Genomic DNA, 19379 nt, shown 5'->3' with positions numbered 1-19379 from the left:
TATACGGGCCGCCAGATGAACTGACCAGGACGGCCCAATTTATGACAGATACCGGACTTCAAGTGTGATGCGATCGAGAAGAAGAAGAAGAAAGACACATTGGATAAAACTAAAACGATATGAGGATAGCTTTATCGGTTGAGTTTGTCAGAAGTAGAGTTGACTATGACTTTGTACACATTATAAACAAAAATCTCCATAGCCTCACAATGATATTCTCTCTGTCTCTACTAAACACACACAAATCACACAACATACACAATGGATAAAACAATATGAAAGCTAAAAGAGCAAATAAAAAATGAATGACCCAGGAAATATTAAAACTAGGCTAGAGTGGAAAAGTACATGATCTTTAGCTATGGTCAACACCCAAAGGCTATTGTATTTTTATTATTTGGTCTAATGCTTGCTTTTCTGCACCAAAGGGTGTGACATGTACATATTAGAATCTAGATCTAGATTCTAGGCCTAGATCTAGATCTAGATAATCTAGGTCTAGATCTAGATCTAGACTAGATCTCTAGATCTAGAATCTAGATCTACCACAGTGTTGCGGTCCCGCGGTGCCTAACGTAACGAGTAATAAAAAGCTGACCGGGTTGCCAGGGTGAAAAGACCCATTTTAGACTATTTTTCAACACTATTCTAATTGGGGGGGGGGGGGGGGGGGTTAATGTGCTGAGAACAATTTTGGCACTAAAATGGTCACAAACCATTATTTTTGCACCCCCTCCCTTTTTTTAAAATCACGATCCGTTTTTATTCTATTTTAATGTGCAGTTTGGCATTGTATGCATTGAAATTCTGGCCAGTATCGTCTCCCGGAAGCGTGATTTTATGGTATCCAACTGTCAACAAAGGATTGGGACCGCAACACTACGGTGTTACCGCTATGGTCTAACTGACAAGTGGTGAAGCAATGGTTTAACTGACAAGTGGTCACTGACCAGTGGTCAAGCTATTTATATAGTCAATCTGACCTGTTGTTAAGCGACTACAGTCATGATAATTTGGCCTCAAATACAAACGCAGTTGCTTTCCTTCAACCAAAGACAAAGTAAAGATTGTCTAGCCCTCCTACTCCTAGCTAGAATCTAGATATAGATAGATCTAGATCTAGATATCTAGATCTAATCTAGATCTAGATCTAGACTAGATTGTAGATCTAGAAATCTAGATCTATATATCTAGATCTAGATCTAGATCTAATCTAGATTAGATCTAGATTCTAGATTCTAGATCTACCTCTACCTCCCCAGAGCTGGGGGAACATCTAATAGAACTGATCCCGGAGCATTCTATGCCTATGGCATGGAGTTGGTTCCACAATTCCTGCTACAGATTGCACTAGATCTAGATCTAGATATCTAGATCTAGAGGCTAACCTTCTATTGTTTGTAGAGTGTAGGGGGCTACAGGTTGGTTTTCTATGAATTGACTTTTTGTCAATTGCCACAGAGTGAAGCGGTGTCAAGTCTGAAAACAACACTATCTTTAGCATTATACATAGGCCTAATGTGTGTCTAATGGGTCAATTTGTTCTCAACTAATTTCATTGGACGAGCATCTAGTCTAGAGCTACGGTACCAACTAATTCAACTTGGCTTGTTTTCAATGAGACGTAGGCCTAGATCTAGGCTAGCCTTAGCCTACACTTTGGTGTAGAACCAACACAGGCAATTCTAGAAGTAGAAGGTCACAAACGCACACAAACTCAAGCAGAAATTCACGTTATATCAGGGGACGGGGGTCAGGAAAAGACACACACACACACACACACACACACACACACACACACACACACTCACACACACACACAAACACACACAAACAAACCCACACACACACAGAGGGACAGAGAGGTGAACGCACAACACCGAGCACTCGAGCACAATAAGCTAGATCTACCCACCAATGCAAAAGAGCTCCAATTTACTCGGTGGCCAAAAGTCAATTTTCGTCAATCGCCCCTGCGTCACTCGGTGGCAATTGACACTACCTTTACCTTTTTGTCTGACCCATGATGATGATCAACAATGCGCACAATTCTACTCAAAACATTCTTTCTCAGATCAGTGACTGCTCTTTTTTTCGATGCCCTGTTTTTTCTTTTCTGTTTGTTTTTATATAATTTGTATTGTACAATTAATTCAGTTGCCTGTGATGATGCTAGCTTGAGATGATATTAACTTTTAGTAAATTTCAAAGTTCATTGTCAGAAGGAAGAACTTTACAAAAGGGCCTATATAATATAAATAGACGAATAAGAATTACAATAAGTCAAAGGTAAATGTTTACTTTTAGACCTGCAGGCAGATGCACTGTTTTGAGGGCTAAACTTCCATAAATTTTGCTGCAGTGCAGAACACAATATGGTCACTATAAAACCCTTGCAAACCAATTGTTTTCTAATAATATCAATCCTAATACTAATTGCCAAAACATCAAATCATGGTGCAATGTAGGGGGGATGCCCCCCAGATTCTTTTTAGGAACCCCCCATGTTAAAACGAGTTAAATAATAAATATTACCACGCCATTGGTCAAATTGTAGCACGTAGGCCTATATATAAAAATATCTATAATCTCATTATAAACTAATGCCCTCTTCACAAAAGCGCACTCTTTGCGAACAGAGTTACCCTACTTGAGTTTTAAAAAATCAAAGTGAAACTAGCAAGTTTTGGGATAAATTTCGGAAGAACGCTTTTTTAAAATGGTTACGCTGACAAAAAACCTCTACCAGAGGAAAGGGTGATTGTTTTCTTCGTTTAATTTGACTTTAGAATGAAAGGAGAGAGGTCATTAAAATTTTAAAAAACTAAAACTCCGCACTGAACGTACCCGAACTGCTGATGAACAGCAGTCGATCTGCGCACGCAAGGAGGTGCTATTCCTATTCTTCTTCTGGAAAAACGAAAGAGAGCTTCAAAACAGACTGCAGCGCCATCTGAAGCAAAGAGCATACTTCCTGCGGACACTTTTTTGGCTGAGTGGCCCATCTTGTTATTTACTATCTTTGGTTAAAACGAGTTAAATAATAAATATTACCACGCCATTGGTCAAATTGTAGCACGTAGGCCTATATATAAAAATATCTATAATCTCATTATAAACTAATAATTTGCAGTGGATTTAAAGTCAAAATTTGTGTAAAGCAGATGAAAATGAATAAGAAAAGTGCTTCAGAATATCTAAGCTTGAGTGACGACACAGGTCCATGAGTAAAAAAAATGGCCGGCTCTATTTCTCTGAACGTTTGGGAAAATACACTTGAACTCTATATCTCTGAACAGTTTCCGTTCTCGAGATTTGTTGATCAGATAATAAGCGAATGGAGTGGCCGGTGTGTGTGTGTGTGTGTGTGTGTGTGTGTGTGTGTGTGTGTGTGTCTATGTGTGTGTCTGTATGTGTGTAAGGTGTGAATGGGAGAGGGGGGGGGTGGAGGGATTTTTTTTTATATGAAGGATTTTAGTTTTTGCTGGGTGACTAAATGCAAAATAGGTTACTGCCAAGGTCGAGAAGTCTTGTTTTCTCGCAGTAACTTACCTTTTGAAGGTATTTGCAAATGAAGTATAGTCCGGGAACATATTGCCCCAACAACAATTAAAGTATCTGAATATTCAGACATTTAAAAATCTCTTAGCTCTAGAAACTGAATTTGATGCAAAAAATACTTCTTCCCAGTCCTGAATGCAAATCTCACAAATAACCAAAAAAAACTCGACATCGGAAACCGTTCGAAGAAATAGAGTTCAACTTTATTTTCCCGAACGTTCAGAGAAATAGTCACTTCGAAAAAAAATAACAATAAAATTCTATAATTTAATAATAATAATAGGCCTAATAATAATAAAAAATTATAGTAATAATTTTAGGCCTATTTATAATTATAATATCATAAATGAAAAACATATGAATAATGATAATAAAATAATAATTGTTAATTATAATATAACAAATAATATAATATTCAACATACATAAAAGGTTTTGAGCCAAATCCCTCCTGATTACTGGATGGTATGAGACTTCACCATAAAGTTGCTCTCAAATCAGGCCTGATCTTTTCAATTTGACTGATTTCCGTCTTTGGGATGTGTGGTGCAGAGGCCCTGCAGCATTGCATACAGAAGGTGTGCATGAGTTCAATATCCAACATACTACATCAATTAGGCCCTAGAGAAGTCTAATAATGCTGGTCAACTTTGAAAAAGACTTACCTACAAAAGTTGTCAAATCTTTTGGAAATTGATGAGCTGAACCCAAATATGTTATAATCTTATTAGTTTTCACATATATTCAGGTCAGTTTTTGCAGAATTCACATTCTTATTAATCTATAATTTCAGGTATTGTTAAGTTTGTTAGGGGAGGTAAGAATAAAAGGCTCGTTAATCAAGGGGAGTAACGTATTATTTCCTGAAACACAATTAGCTAGGCATGGTATATTTGCTATGTCTTTATATGACATCTAATGTCTTAAAATTCAAACTCATCTCAATCATTCAGTTTATTTTTGACACAAACAGCCGTACAAATAATGTAGTCTAAATTTCAAAAGATTATGCAAGAAAACTGAACAGTATTTTTAAAATTATGTAATAATTTAGCAATAAAGTCACTGGGAAATTAACAAGGGGAGGTAGTTATTAAGTGATCATTTATCAAAGGGAATGTGACTGAATTCCACTGTTTAGTAGTGTCATTTAAGGAGTTCATTCTTGAAATTAGTGCCCATCCGCTATCCACAGTGTTTTCAGGTTTTTTTCTGGTGTGCTGCTTCAATGTCTGAACAGAAAAAGCAATTCCCAAGCGTCAATGATGCAAATTAAGTTGAAAGAGGGCATTGTACTTAGATTTGTCATTAAAAGAGTAACATGGTTTGATACATTTGAATAGATAATGGTTTCACTCTAGAATAAGTTTTTGCATAAAATGAGCTGAACTTAACAGCATAAAATTGCATTTTTGATACTCATTTACGTGAGATTTTACAATTTTAGGGGTTTATGATCAATGAGAAAACCTCCCACAAAATGCGACGTATTTATTAGAAATCCTTACCTGGTGAAGAAAATCTGACATCAGACAGATTTGGATTTTGCGACTCAAATTCCTTATAAATTCATATTCACATGCCTAGTCCCAAAATGTGAGGGAAATTTTAGGGGTTTATGTTTAAATTAAAATATTTTTTTTAATGCAGGTATCGTATTATTATTATTAGAAATGCTGGCCTGATATAAAGCAAATGTGACCCCAAAGTCATATTCTTGGAACCAAATTCCATGAAAATCATATTATTATAGCCTATAAAGCCCAACAATTTTCAAAATTTTGTTTACCAATGTAAAATAATTAGTCTTATTTTATCTAGTTCTGTCTGTCCATTTTTTTGGCGGGGGGAGTGTAAAATACTGGCAATCAGTCAAGTCGCAAGGGGGGCTTGCAGCATGCGCAGCTTTATATGTTTAAAGACATTATCCTTGATGTTGTTGCGAGTTAGGAAGCAAAATAGCTTCTCAAGATGTTCGTTTTTTAATCGAGAATTTTAATTATGTGATAATAATAAGTAGGTTAAATCACAGGGCACACCTTAAAAGCTGTAAGCAGTATAATTGTAATAGAGAAATTCATACTGTATATAAGAGAAAACAGATAGTAATAGAAGTAAGGCACAGTTTTGAAAAGTTTAAACATGTTTTTTGGTTTACTATAGTCTGTTTGACCGCCTTGTCTTTCTTTTGCACAATTAAGACTCAGTAAGGCCTTATGGTAAGAAATTTCTGTTATGCAACCCGGTGGAATGATGAACATGCTTTCACATTGAGTCGTATGCTGACATGGTCGAAGTAGGTTGATTATAGTGTGTTTTATGCTATTATATTTTTCCTGTGTCGATTAAAATAAAATAAAATTTGTGGGGGATAAAGAGTTGCAGCTGAAAACTTAACTGGACTACAGTAAAGTGTCTGTTTGAAACCAAGGATATGGGTAGATCAAGGTGGCTGTAAATTAGTGTAAAGAGATGATGTAAAGACCAGTCTACCATAGATTTCACAGCTATGTATATATATATATGTAAAATATGACATATTTTTAGTGGTAGAAGGTGGTTTGTAAAATGCTGAATTGATGTAATCAACATTCAATTTTATGTCCTAAAAGTTGATCCACTTTATTTTCTCCAGATGTCGCGCTTCCAGTTTCTGTCTTCAGCAGGTTGCACTTATGTGCTTGGTACTGCTGATGATGAGGATGAATATGACGAAGACAGTGAGGATGATGAGGCCGTTGAGGAACAAGACGATTCATGTCCAGGAGATCAAAACTTAAAGACTGACACCTTGCATTTAAGTGAAGAAATTGAACAAAACAGAAGGCACTGTTTAGTTTCTGATGGGAGCACTGTAGTAAGTAATGACAGCACTGATGTGGTGGTAACAAAAGCAAATGAACCAATTGAGAACAGACAGCACTTTTTCGTTTCAGAAGTTGATAGCAAAGGGAATGACACTGACACTAATGAGGTTTCAGTTGATGAACAGTTTGGACTGGAGAAAGTTGAACGAAGCAGAAGTCAAATTTCTGTTTGTGGAGAGGGACTTACAGAAATTAGAGCAGAAGTGAATGACAGTGACGTATTCATTGAGGCTGATGAGCACATTGAGCAAGGAACCGGACAAAGCTGTTGTGAGAATTTTGTATCCGAGAGGACAGTGGGAAGTCAGCAAGCGATTGACAACAATTTGTTGTTAATAGAGACAAGTGGGCGGATTGAGCATGGAGGAATAAGACATTCCCAGCAAGTGAAAAGTAAAAGTCAGCTGACTGCTTCTGGTGGAAATGTAAAATTAGAAATAGAAGAGAATGGCACTGATGTAGTTGTAGCTGAGGCAAATAAACAGTTCGGACATAAGGAAATTGAACAAAATGGAGGTCCATCTTCTGTTTTTGAAGAAACAACAGAAGTTGCTGAAGTGAATACAACTGATGTGTCTGCTGAGATAAGTGTAGACACTGTTCAAGAAACTGAACAAAGCAGCAGTAACAGTTCTGTCTCTGTGAAGGTAACAGAAGGTCAAGAAAAAGTGGTTGACAATGTTGTAACTGCAGAGAGAACACAGGTTGAACAAAATAGGAACTGTGGTTCTGCATCTGGGGTGCCCACCTGCAGAAGTGTGCCTTTGGAGCCTCATAAGTTCAATGACCCAGAGATCTGCACTTATGTGGCTAGTGGACGTAATGAATCTTTGCGAAATTGTGAAGACATTGGGTGTCCTGAGAACTCTACTGACGATACTGACCCTCAGATCTCTGCTCACAGCGCTGAAATCATAGAACCTGCACCTAATGCTAATGCTCAGAATGGTGCAGACATTGACAGTTCTCAGCTCCTTGTTCACATAGCTAGCCCAATTACTGCTAGGGACAATGATGCAATGCAAGACTCCTGGAAGGGTGCATGCGACAAACTCAAACAGAAAGATAACACTTCAGACTCTAGTTGTGTTCATAAGACCATACCAGTGGAAGATTTGGATGTTCACGATCATTCCGGTAGCGTGTGGAAACATAATGGCTCCCATGACCACGATAATGAGAGTACTCCAAATTCCATGTTTGCTGATGCCAGGCTGTGTGTGGCCAGGCAAGAGGCAAAGCAGATTGATTATAAGAAACCTGTTTTGTTGTCAGATATTGCTAGAATTCACATACCAAGAAGCAGCACAAAGTTGGGTCTTGATGTCAAAGATCCTCGAGTGAGGCCGTGCCCGGAATTCAGCAAGTCGGAGCCGAAGAGTAAGAATATTAATCAAAGCAGTGATAGACATGTTAGCAAAGGAAATGTTGCTGGCTCCAAAAAAAATGAGGCACGTGCAACTAAAAACAAGACCACTGAAAAGTTGAAAGACCCTAGAAAACTGTGCACGGTATATTGTGATCCACATAAAAAGTCAAGAAGTGCAAAACCTAAATTGCCTTCTGATTCAAAGCTGGCAAAAGATATGGTGGACATTGGTGACAGTGTCTCAAAAAGTGTCCAAAAAGTGTCTGAGAAAAGACAATTAGGTGCTGACTTGAAGTTTCAGGTTTCAGATACCTGTGAAAAAGAAAACAGTATTTCTTCTCGCAAGGATGATAGAAGATTGAGTAAACCGAGGCCTTCAGACAAAAGTAAGAATGTTTCTAAGAAGTCCACATCTGTTGAAAAACACACCAAATCATCAGGTAATATGGCAAAAGGCAGTCAAGTACCGGAGGACAAGAAAAACCTGCTGCTTGGAAAAAGAAAAATGAGTCCTGTGATCGCATCTGAAGTACGTGGCACAAGCCCCTCCATTGTCAGAAAAAGAAAAGTTACGGCTGATGTAACTGGAGATCATGCTATCACTGAGTGCAAGAAGTCAAAGACAAGTGAAGGGATTTTGAAGTCTAGAAAGCAGAAGCTGCAACCAGTTATAAAATCAGACAGAAAATGTTCCCAGTCTGTAAGTGATCCTATGAAACAGACACAGTGTAAGAAAACAAACTTCAGCTCACCTTCTGAAAAGAGAATTAAAATGAGCTGTGTGACTTTTGAAAAGGTTGAACATGTACATAGAGACAAAGCACCTTCCACAGTTAAAGTGACTGGTGAGGGTAACAAAAGAAACATTAGAATGTGCACCAAAGATAAATATGGAGAGATTTCTATCTGTTCATCTTGTTTGTCAGCGTACAGTCAGTCAAATGAGTTACGGTCCAAGCTGAATAGTCTCTCGTACATAGACAAAACAAATAGTGAAATTTGTTTACAATGCTCCCGGCCTCTGGCTTCTAAACAATTTGTGTGTCCCAAGTGCCACTCAGTGTTTCGGAATGTTGTGACCTTCTGTGCTCATACTGATAATGCCAGTGGTTCCCAAAAAGAGGCGCAAAAGTTTAAGTGCCACTGTGGACTGAAGTTCTCTTCTCGTTTCCACTATTATGAGCACATTGCTTTCTCTCCTTGCTCAAGGATATGTGGGCATTGTGAAATTTTATTTAAGTCAAAACAGGAAAAAGCTACACATATTTGCCCTTGTAGTGATACATCCCAGGAGTCAGAATGCAGGATACCTTCGTCTGACCCGGATCAAGTTTCAGAGTTCCAGTGTTATATTTGCAAAGAAATCACTTCAAATGCTAGGGATCTTGAGCATCACATGTCGCAGCATAAAGTTCAGCGAGGATTTTCATGTCCACAGTGTGGTGCTTCTTTTTTTCTCAGACAGAGCTTATTGGACCACTGCAATCTTCATGATCAGGAACATGTTCACAAGAGTATAGATCCGGTAAATCCAGATGAATCGGCAAAAAAGAAACCGTCACTGGCCAGCAGTTTGCATTGCTACCGCTGCTTTGAAACGTTCCTTGATTTGCCTTCCTTGAAGTGCCATATAAATTTGAGAAACTCTGATGGTGGATGCAAGGTTACAAAAAAACCAGAAGTTAACAGCGGACAGGTTTATAGCTGGACAAAAAAAGAGAAAACAAAGGATTCCCTGAAAAGTCCAAGCAGTGCTGAAACCATTACTTCAGGGGAGATTATTGAGCAAAAACTCAGGGAAAACTGCACTCAGGAGTCCACTCATACTCATAGATCAGTGCCACCAGATTTACGTGTCAAGGCACACAGTCCCAAAAATTCAAACAAAAGCAGTGTTAATGAAAGACCATTACGATGTGGAAAGTGCAAGTTTCAATGTGTTTCGTTTCAAGAACTGGAGAGGCATTTGCATATTTCTCATGGTCATCGAAAAGGCCTTCTGTGTGAAAAGTGTGGGTCCAGCTTCATTCTTGGGGGGAGCCTTCGTGAGCACATGGCATTTGTACACCGAGGGAACTCTGACACTCAGATAAAAATTGTGCATTCTAGAAAAAAAGTAGCCAGCGGACATCTTGAAAGTAGGCAGCCTGCATTAGATTTAGGTTCTAACCCAAGAGGTCTTTCTCAGGAACAGATTAAGATTGATACTGTCAGTTCCCCGGGAATGTCTCCAAGAGAAAAAATTGTTGAGCACAAAAATGGCATGCATAAACCTTTTGTCAGTTCTGAGATGTCAGCAAAGAATGGAAAAGCTGAGCCACCGTCAAGCAGGCACAGTACTCCATGGAAAGAGGACAACAATACTGTGGAAATTTGCTCAGCTATGATGCAGAGCGATGTGTGTGATCTTAAAGATTGTTCTGTGAAAGAGAATAAGAGTCACTCTGGAGGAAGAAGTATCATGCAAAAACCGTTGATAGATTCAAAGATTTTAGAACAAAGTGGAAAGGTAGATTCATCAGGACAGTATTCGGCTTTGAAGCATGTGAAGACAAATATTCAACCAGCTGCAGAAAATAATGACAAATTTGATGTGATGAAATGTAGAGTGAGAGATGTACAAAAGCAGTTCAATGGTTCAAAATTTTCAGTTCAGGACAGAAAAGTAGAGACAACAATTGGGCCTTCACCTCTAAAGAGAGGGGATAAAAAGAAAGCTGATGTTTGTGTCACGGTGAAAGATGACAAATCTTATGTGAAAGGTATTGCTGTTGTCAAGGATACTGCCATTCCATCTGAAAAAAAAGGTTTTCTTACGTCCTCCGTTGACTTTATACTTTCAGAGCAAAACAGAACAGTGCAATTATCTGGTGGGCATTGTAATGTTAAGGATGCTGCTGGGGACAAGTGTGACAACTCTAATGGAGGACTACTTAAATGTAAATCATTCATGCTTTCAAATTTTTCAGAACAAAATAAAGAAACTGACTCAACAAGTGAGTTTTCGGCTCAAAAGGAGGAGAAAAAGAAGACTGAAATTTTCGTTTCAAGGCAGGGTGATAGATTTGACATTAATGGTGGTGTGGGGAAAAACTGTACGAGTCACAAGTCTAAAGGAAGGGGTTTGATTAAACTTGAACCTGTTGCCACTTCCACAGCTTCTGTGCAAAAGAAAAAACAGTCCATAAGATCGCCTTTAATTTCAAAGAAAGAAATGAAATGTGTCACTGATGTAAATGATGACAAATCTGTGTTGAAAGAAACTGTTGTGAAAGATTCTAGTAATACTTCTTTAGAAGAAAAACTCCATAAATCATTTATTTCCAAACAAAATAAATCGGTTATGTCATCTGGTGAGGATTTGAATCCAAAGAAAGAGGAGAAAAAGAAGTGTGAAAATTGTGATAGGCCTGCAGCGAAGATTATGGAGTCGAATCTAGCCACGGTCGACTCAAGCAGTAACTTACCGGGAAGAGATGTACTCCAACCGTTTTCGGATTCAAGAATGTTAAAAAAAGACAGGAAAGAAGAGTCATCTGAGGGAAATTCTACCCTTATGAAAGAAGAGAAAAAGACACCTGAAATTCCAGCTGCAGAGATAGATAGTAAGTGTGCTGAGGATACTGCTGTGAAGGACCCTTGCTGCAACTCTCGTGAAAGAAATGTGCAGAAACTGAATATTGATTCCCGATTTCCAGAACAAAACAAAAGTGTAAAGTCGAACAACATGCTTTCGAGTTCTGAGAAAGATGAGAGAAAGCAGGTGGAATTTTCACCTACAGCGGAGGACAACAAATCAGGTCGTGAAATTTCTGTTGAAGAGGACTCTAGCAGTACCTCCCAGAGAATAGATGATCTTGGTCTGGAAACAGTTTCGGACAGTGAGAGTTACTTTTCTGAAACTGTGGAGCCCTCAAGACGTGAAGCCACTCGGCCTGTCAACAAGGTCAAGTTGGGCAGGTCTCGTTCATCAAGGGGAAGAGGACATATTTTTTCAAGACCTCATTACTCACAAAAGAATAAAATACCTTGGGCGTCAAGGCCTTCAATTCCAAGAACGGATAGGAGTCCTGTTTATTCAAGACCTTATGCATCAAATAATGAAAGTCCTTTTTTTTCAAGACCTCCATATTCACCAGGGGATGAGAGTCCTGCAAGACCTCCTTATTCTCGAAGAGACAGGAGTCCTGTTCGTTTAAGACCTCCTTATTCCCCCTTGGATGAGGGTCCTGTTTATGCAAAAACCCCTTATTCACATAGAGATAGGAGCCCTGTTTATTCAAGACCTTCATATTCTCCAAGAGATCAGAGTCCTGTTTATTCAAGACCTCCTTATTCACCAGGGGATGAAAGTCCCGTTTATTCAAGAGGTTCGTATTCATCAAGGTCTTTTTCTCCTATTGACCGGGGCACTTGTTCATCTTCCAGAAATGGAGAGTCTAGAAATGATATTCTCAGTTTTATTTCTGACCCTTCAAAAAATTATGAAAAAATGGCATATTGGGAAAAGGCAACTCTGCGGAGTAATCAACATAGGCCTAATGAATCTGACAGGTTTCGTCAATCTTATCGTAGAGCACATTTTGCAGAGCCCTGTACATTTTCCGGCTTTCTCCCAGATTCAGACACTGTCGACTGGCATTCCCTGGATCCATATATTGGAAGGAATCACCACGAAAGCTATCAAGCGTTTAGCAATGACCGCTGAGATTTATACTTTCCATGGCCATCGAAGATTTGACTCAATTTGAGATGTAATAATTTGTTAACCATGTCCACCTTTGTGGATCCCTATGAATGACATATTTCCCAGTCTCGCTCAAACTCATACTGCTGAAGAAGTTGGCTTTTATAGAAATTTCTGAGGTTTTTATCCTTTGAAATCTATGTACAGTGGAGAATGCAATGTTAGAATAGATTCAAACTTACTGTCGGACAAAGGGGTGAATACATGTCGATGTGTTGAGGTACCGACTTGTTCTCCTTTGGTTACACAGAGCTGAGGACCTTCCTCTTAGTAGTTGACTTTTTCCTAATATTTATAGGTATCTTTATATTTTGTTTTTTGCTGTCCCATCACTGCCCATCATTAATCACACTGCGTGCTTCTGTACATTAACTTTTCCCCCCCTCTCTTTCTCATCATTGATGCAGTTGTTTCAAGGCTCAGGAAATGTTGACTTAGTACTGGTACTAAACAGAAAAAGCATTAGTAGGCCTACTAAGCGAATTTTTTTATAAGCTGTATATTATAATAATGCAATGTAAGCTCTAATGTGTTGCAATGTATTTCTTGGTTAAGGCACACTGTACCATACAAATGCTTTTGAAGCAAATGTGTGTACGTTTGTTATGATCTGTCCTTGTTATCTCAATATTTCCAATGCAGTAATACTAGTAATGGCCGACAGAGTAGAGGTGGGTTTTTTTTTCTTTTATGTACTGTGCTTTTACTTTTAATGTTATAATCTTGATTTCATAATTTGGTAGGCCTTCTTTGCCAAATGCTTTATAAGTTCACTACCGGTACTAGGCAAAGTTTTGTGCTCAGCATTTATTTCTCCTTCTGTCATTTGGCATGTCAAAGTATTTTTCTACAGTTACTCGTGACTAATTCTAAATGCTTCAAATTTTATGTCTGCAGTTGCATGTGAAAGATTTCTAAGGTCCAGACCATTTAATATAATTTAGCAGAGAAATGGTCTTCCATACATTTTACATGTGGTATGATATATATATAGCCCAGGTGTTCCAGTGAGTAAAAAGGTGTGTTGAGAAAGCGAAAGAGAGGCTGAGATCTTTGTAAAACGGCCACTTGTACTGTTGTTTTTTTACTTTAACTTTAGTTGAAAATGGTGTCTTTAAATATGGCTACCTTTTTAGACATCCGTTATTTCTGCTTTCAGTATTGATGATCCATTACGTTCTTGATTACTTGTTTTTCTCCCCAATTATCTTTGAAAAATTCTTCTATTTATTTTGGCCAACAATTTAAAGTGTCCCCTTTGTCCTTGAAAATATTTCTCCTTTTGATCTTATTTGCACTGATCATTTATCCATAATATTATGGTCTTTTACGTGATCTTTACTTGTTAGTTTAAGAGTTTTACGGCACTTGCTACACAATTAGGTCATATGAATATAAGTGCCTATTAAAACTGTTACAAGAGTGTAACAAACACAAATAAAAGAAGGAAAAGGGTGATGGATGCTTGATAGGAATAAAGGAACATTCTACATCAGAGCACCCGCCAACCACCCACTTCTTTACATTTTTTTCTTTATTTCTAAAGTGTTATACTTTTCCATCTTTGAGGGCACTCTGTTTGCACAGTTGGTAGTCTATCACGCTGGACTATGGAGCCGATGACCCTGGTTCAAATCCCAGAATGGGCATTCTTGAACTTGGGACATTTGGTGGAGTTTTCAAGACTTTCAACTGATTTTGACTCAGTCTTATCGGAGATGGGCGTTAAATTCAGAGGTCCTGCCTCTTAGAAAATTCAGAGGTCCTGCCTCTTAGAAAATTCAGAGGTCCTGCCTCTTAGATAGCCTTAATGTTGGTAGGGGCATGAAACCCATACTCTTAGTTTTGCTCCATTTGATTTTTTCTACCCTCTCTTTTCTATTATTAATTTTAATAATCATGTAATAATAGTAATAGATAATATAGTGTTTTCATAGCCCAAATTCCCGCTCAGTAAGCTCTACATCTATGCACTTTACAATCTATTATGTTATTAATTTTAGGTGATAGCCTTGGAAAGCGAAAGGGTACTCTTGTGAGCTTGATGGGCTTTGTTAATTGTTGTTTTTGTAACCATTTTTCAATTCTTGGGTTAAGTCGTTTTTTGGGGGTTTTTTAAAATTGACACCTGCTCAATTTGTGTCCCTGCTTGGTTTTTTCTTCATTGACATTGTGTGGCATTGGCAAAACAGTTTCTCTTTGGTCTTGGTTGACTGTAAGTACATTATGTACATGTGTATTATAATTTTATAAGCTGCTATTTTCGATAGAGAAAAAAAAATTAAAAAGACGGATGCCCCTGCTTGACATATATTTTATTTTATCCCTGTTCGAACTATGCTAGGCTTTTTTTTATTTAGTGTCTTGTCTATTATCAAGTTATAGTAGTTTGGACAAGACTGTGAGAAGACTACTATTCTGTTTAAATTTCAATGTTTTTCCAAGCTGGTAAATTTCTGACTGAAGGCTGTTTTGAGTAGACCTATCGTCAAGGTTTACATTTCTTTTTTTGCTCCGCTTCACGATACATGAAGTGAACTCTGAAAATACATCATTTATGAATGTGTGGTGAATGTTGTTTTAATTATATTGAACACAGTGTATTTACTCACCATGTCTGAAAGAACATGGGGAACCAGTGAGATGATTTTATGAATGTAGTTTTATTAACATTTGCTCAGTGTCCCCTTGAATACATCGTAAACAGGTGTACCTTGTACATCGTATTAAGTGGTAATTTTTCCAAATTTGTTTTGGAGATTTATTTTGCTGTTGACACAGACTCATCCTCAGAGGGCCTGGGTACTTATTGCTGGTTTATGAGACTAGTGTGGAACTATTTTGTAGACTTTTGTCTTTTTGTGTGTGTGTATGGAGAAGGGGAAAAAGGAGGGGGGGGATGAAGGGCTCTGTATTAAAAAGACTTCATTTTTTGGGCAGCTATGATGTACATGATTTGGACCAAAGCATTGAGTATGACAGTATGAGATCTTGTAATTGTGGAGATTAAACAAAAAACAATTCTTTTGTTTCTAATTCCACAAAATATTTTTTGTTTTCCATTTTTATTTTTTCTGTGAATGGTTGAGGGGTGCTGTGGTGTGGTTTTCTGTTTTTTCCCTATCAAACGCCCACTGTCCTTAATTTCTCCTCTTTTTTGCATGTTTAATTTGTTACTCTATTGTAACACCTCAACCTCTAATCTACTAAAATAAAAACAGAAACAACTCCCGCCCCCCTTCTTTTACTGGTACATATTGTTACTTTTGTACATATATTATTGACTATTGTTGTATTTCTACTGTACAGTTATACAGAGGTCTACTATAACCTTTACAAATGACATGATTACCTATTATGGAACACCCTGAGCGCTGGTCAGTCTTTTAAAGATTAGTTTGAGTCTTGATTTCATGTGTGTGATTTTTTTTGTTTGATTAAAAAAATTAAAGGTGTTTGTACACCCCCATTGACATAATGTTGATCATTTAGGTGGCAGGCTTCTGACCCTGCCTGTTAGGGCCAACCAGGCGAAGAGGGATACAATGTCCCAGCATACAGGACCTGATACTCGATTAAAAATTCTCTCCCCACTTGGGAATGGAACTCGGGTCTCCTTCGTGTGACAGTGAAGTGCCTAACCGCTACACTACAGATGCTGATCCTTCTGTACCGGCATTTGATGAATAATAAATTAATATTTAGTTTCCTTTTTATGTTTAAGTAGAAAGTTACCACACATGATGTAATGTTAATAACTACCCAGACTCAGCTGTTTTTAAGTTTATGTTCTCAACTCAGGGTATGCATAATGTGTGGCGGCACAAGAAAACCCATCATGTTGGTCAAAATTTGTGTAGCCTATATATTGATAATTGATGCAAATATTCTAATCTCTGACACCTCTTTAACTTTAAGTATTAAGTAATTTACATTGTATTTTAATTTTATGACAATGTCCTCAATGGTTTAAAAGTTAAGATAGGCATACAACAGAGAAAATCTGCCGTCCTATGACAAAAGAACGTAATTAGGTCAAGTGGTGTTTTTATACAAGAGAGAAGCCCCTTTTCATGGCATGTCTTTCTCTATCTTGGTTTTATAGCTGTACAATTTGAAATTAAGGAAGTTTTGTGCTTTTGAAAATGTGCATTGTGACCTATTAAGTCAATATTATGACAAAAGAAATTTTAATTAATTGCTCCATAACTCATGTTTACTGTATTGCCTACCTCAGCAAATCAGACAAAATTTACAGTGGCCAATGAATATTGACATAAAATAATCAGATCAATCAAAATTTAGTTCAGTTGAAACGTACACAAAAAGTTAGTTGTTTTTTTCCCTCCCTTGTAAAATTTCATTTTTGGCATATTTATTGGGTATATTTTTCTGTCATAAGACGGACAAAAATGGTGTTTAAATCCAAAACATTCTTTTAATTACCAATCAAATATTTATGTTCAGCAGCTTTGCATTCAGTGGAGATTGCCATTTTTTAGATTTAGGTTAGGGACAAGAACATGTTAACTCATTAAACACTTTGCGGCCACTTGGCGCAATTGAATAATGCGGAGGTGAAGATCATCCGTTCCCGCTCCGGGCTCGACAAGTCCGTTGCAGTCACTCTCCTGGCTGGGTGACCAGATGGGGTATTTTGTACTGGTGGCTGTGTGACTGCAGAGTGTTAAATAAACATGTTTTTATACCCTGATTAGCTTTCATAGATGTTTTAAATGAGACATAATACAAGAGATGCATAAATTTAATTTTGCGGCTTAACCTTGATTTTTCTCAGATTGCTCCTTTTTGACGTTAAATTTAAAATGCACATGCTCAGAAACACCCCCAGCTAACTGGAAGTGATGGGTTTTCTTCTGTCACCGCACAATTTTTTTTGGCTTTTGAAATTGAGCGCACACACACACATACCTCCCTGTTTGGTGCCTTCCTTCATTTGCATTTTATTAGAAAATATTATTGCATGCCTGTTTGGTTGTACATGTACTGCATGTGCACTGGATACAGTAATGACATTAATGACTATAAAATGTGCTTCTGCTAATAACAATGATGCAGTCTGTTATCGGTATTTAGAATTGTCCTTTGTATTTTGTGTTTCAATACATTAGTCGACGTTACTTAGCATTTTTTTTTTCGCTTTGTGGATGAGTTTCACTCTGCGACTGGAGATTCAGATCTTCAACTTCAAGCATTCACCTGTGGGAGATGCGTGCCCCAAGGGATCATGGGAGACTGGATAGAAAAGGTGTTGGTGATACTGGGACAATTCTCGTTCTGAATCGTCCTTCTACGCAGGCTGTTGCTATCTCTGACTCAGTGACTGTCAGTTTGCGTTCCCAAGGGACTTTTATTTCCAAGAATTGGAGTATTTTGTGCCGACTGCTTCTCTGTCCCAGTGCTGTGAGATTAACTATTTAGTGTGTATCTTGCGCATGCATCATATTAACTATTACAGTGGAAACCTGTTATAACAGGGATGGTGGGACCAAAGAAAAAGTCCTGTTATATTAGATCCCTGTTAAATCAGAAATACAAGGGAGGTTAGCATTTGTGGACTAATCCAGCTGTATTATTCATTGGTAGTTTCCCTTGCCAGAAGTACCCATGAACGGGGGAACATGACATTATACATGTATTACTCGTGCGTGTAGCTAGGCTTAGGGCTAGATCGAAGTCTGCAGCACACTGCAGCCCTCTCTCGCTTCACCCGCTGCATGTTGTGCTTGCAGTGGCGTAGCTTGTGTGAGCTTGCTCCATCACTGCGTTACTCTCTGGTTATTAGATTTAATCAATTTTTCGGGAGCAAAGTATTATACAGTGGAGTCCACTTATAACGAGTCCGGAAAAAACTAGAAGTCTGTTATAATATAAAGACACTATTATATTCTAAAACCCCTTTTTTTCTCCTCTTTACCTTTGTTAATAAAATTCGGCTATAGCGCTATCAGACAAACACACGAGTCGGTTATAGTTATAGTTATAGCGGAATAATTTATAATGCAAAACCTCGCCAGTTGAGAGACTTATTCGTGATCTCGTAATCATCTAGCCAAACAAAGAATGGGAGAGCCCATGTGCGTCAACAATGAAGGCCGGAGCGACTGAGTTGGGAGGGTGTGGCATGCGCAAACAAGCAGAACGCATCGCGTGATAGGCCAGCGTAAGCCTAGTTTAGAGTTTAGATTACCAAAGCCTACCTACCATGCCTCGCACTTCTCCGATGCGGGAATGGAGAGGTCACAGCAATGTGATGGATGGAGCGAATGTGTGACGTGCGCAAGCAGACGGAATGCACCACGGGGTGGGGTGGGGTGGGGGAAAACACAGCAGGCGTTATTAGTCCAGAGCCCTTTCTTTCTGATTGCCAACGCCGAGCTGTCAGTCCATTATAATATATCGCTAGATCTAGCGCTAGAGAAAGAAAGCTGATTCGATTTTTGATCAAGCAAGACCTAGAGTGTTCGTTATAGCAAACATGAGGTTTAGTGTAGATAATTACAGGCACTGAGAAAGTAATGTGTAAAAAGAAGTAACCAGGTAGTGCCTGAAAATGGAATGCCTGGGTATTATGAACTGTGTAAAAAAAAAGGGACCCAAAAAAAAAGACCGATTCGTTCAAATGCACGCCTGTGTCATGTCGATTGTTTGCCAAAAAGTTGTGTTGCTGTGTAGAGCAGAGCCTAGCATACGGCAACTTTTGATTACATGGACAAACCCACAATTCATTATGTAGATCTACGTCAAGACTGGCTTATCATTGTAATAATGATCAGTTGCTGAGGGGGAAAAAAGACTGTGACGCGTTTGTATCT

At 38.2% G+C, this 19379-nt stretch overlaps 1 protein-coding gene across 2 annotated transcripts; it reads left to right on the top strand.

The window, feature by feature from the left end:
* The first annotated feature begins 857 nt into the window (after positions 1-857).
* Positions 858-14239, top strand: LOC101858198. 2 transcript variants are annotated; one of them, XM_005102881.3, is made up of 2 exons: positions 858-914; positions 6196-14239. In XM_005102881.3, the coding sequence occupies exon 2, from the start codon at positions 6196-6198 to the stop codon at positions 12502-12504; it is 6309 nt and encodes a 2102-aa protein (XP_005102938.1). In that variant the 5' UTR covers positions 858-914; the 3' UTR covers positions 12505-14239. The 2 variants fall into 2 exon arrangements, with proteins under 2 accessions (XP_005102938.1, XP_005102937.1); XM_005102880.2 differs by lacking the exon at positions 858-914 and adding an exon at positions 921-1060.
* Positions 14240-19379: the final 5140 nt, after the last annotated feature.

The sequence above is a fragment of the Aplysia californica genome, unplaced genomic scaffold (genome assembly GCF_000002075.1).
Source record: "Aplysia californica isolate F4 #8 unplaced genomic scaffold, AplCal3.0 scaffold00346, whole genome shotgun sequence".
Classification (NCBI taxonomy): Eukaryota; Metazoa; Mollusca; class Gastropoda; order Aplysiida; family Aplysiidae; genus Aplysia; species Aplysia californica.
The sequence above is the reverse complement of the archived record's forward strand: the minus strand, read 5'-3'. Positions and strand labels throughout refer to the sequence as shown.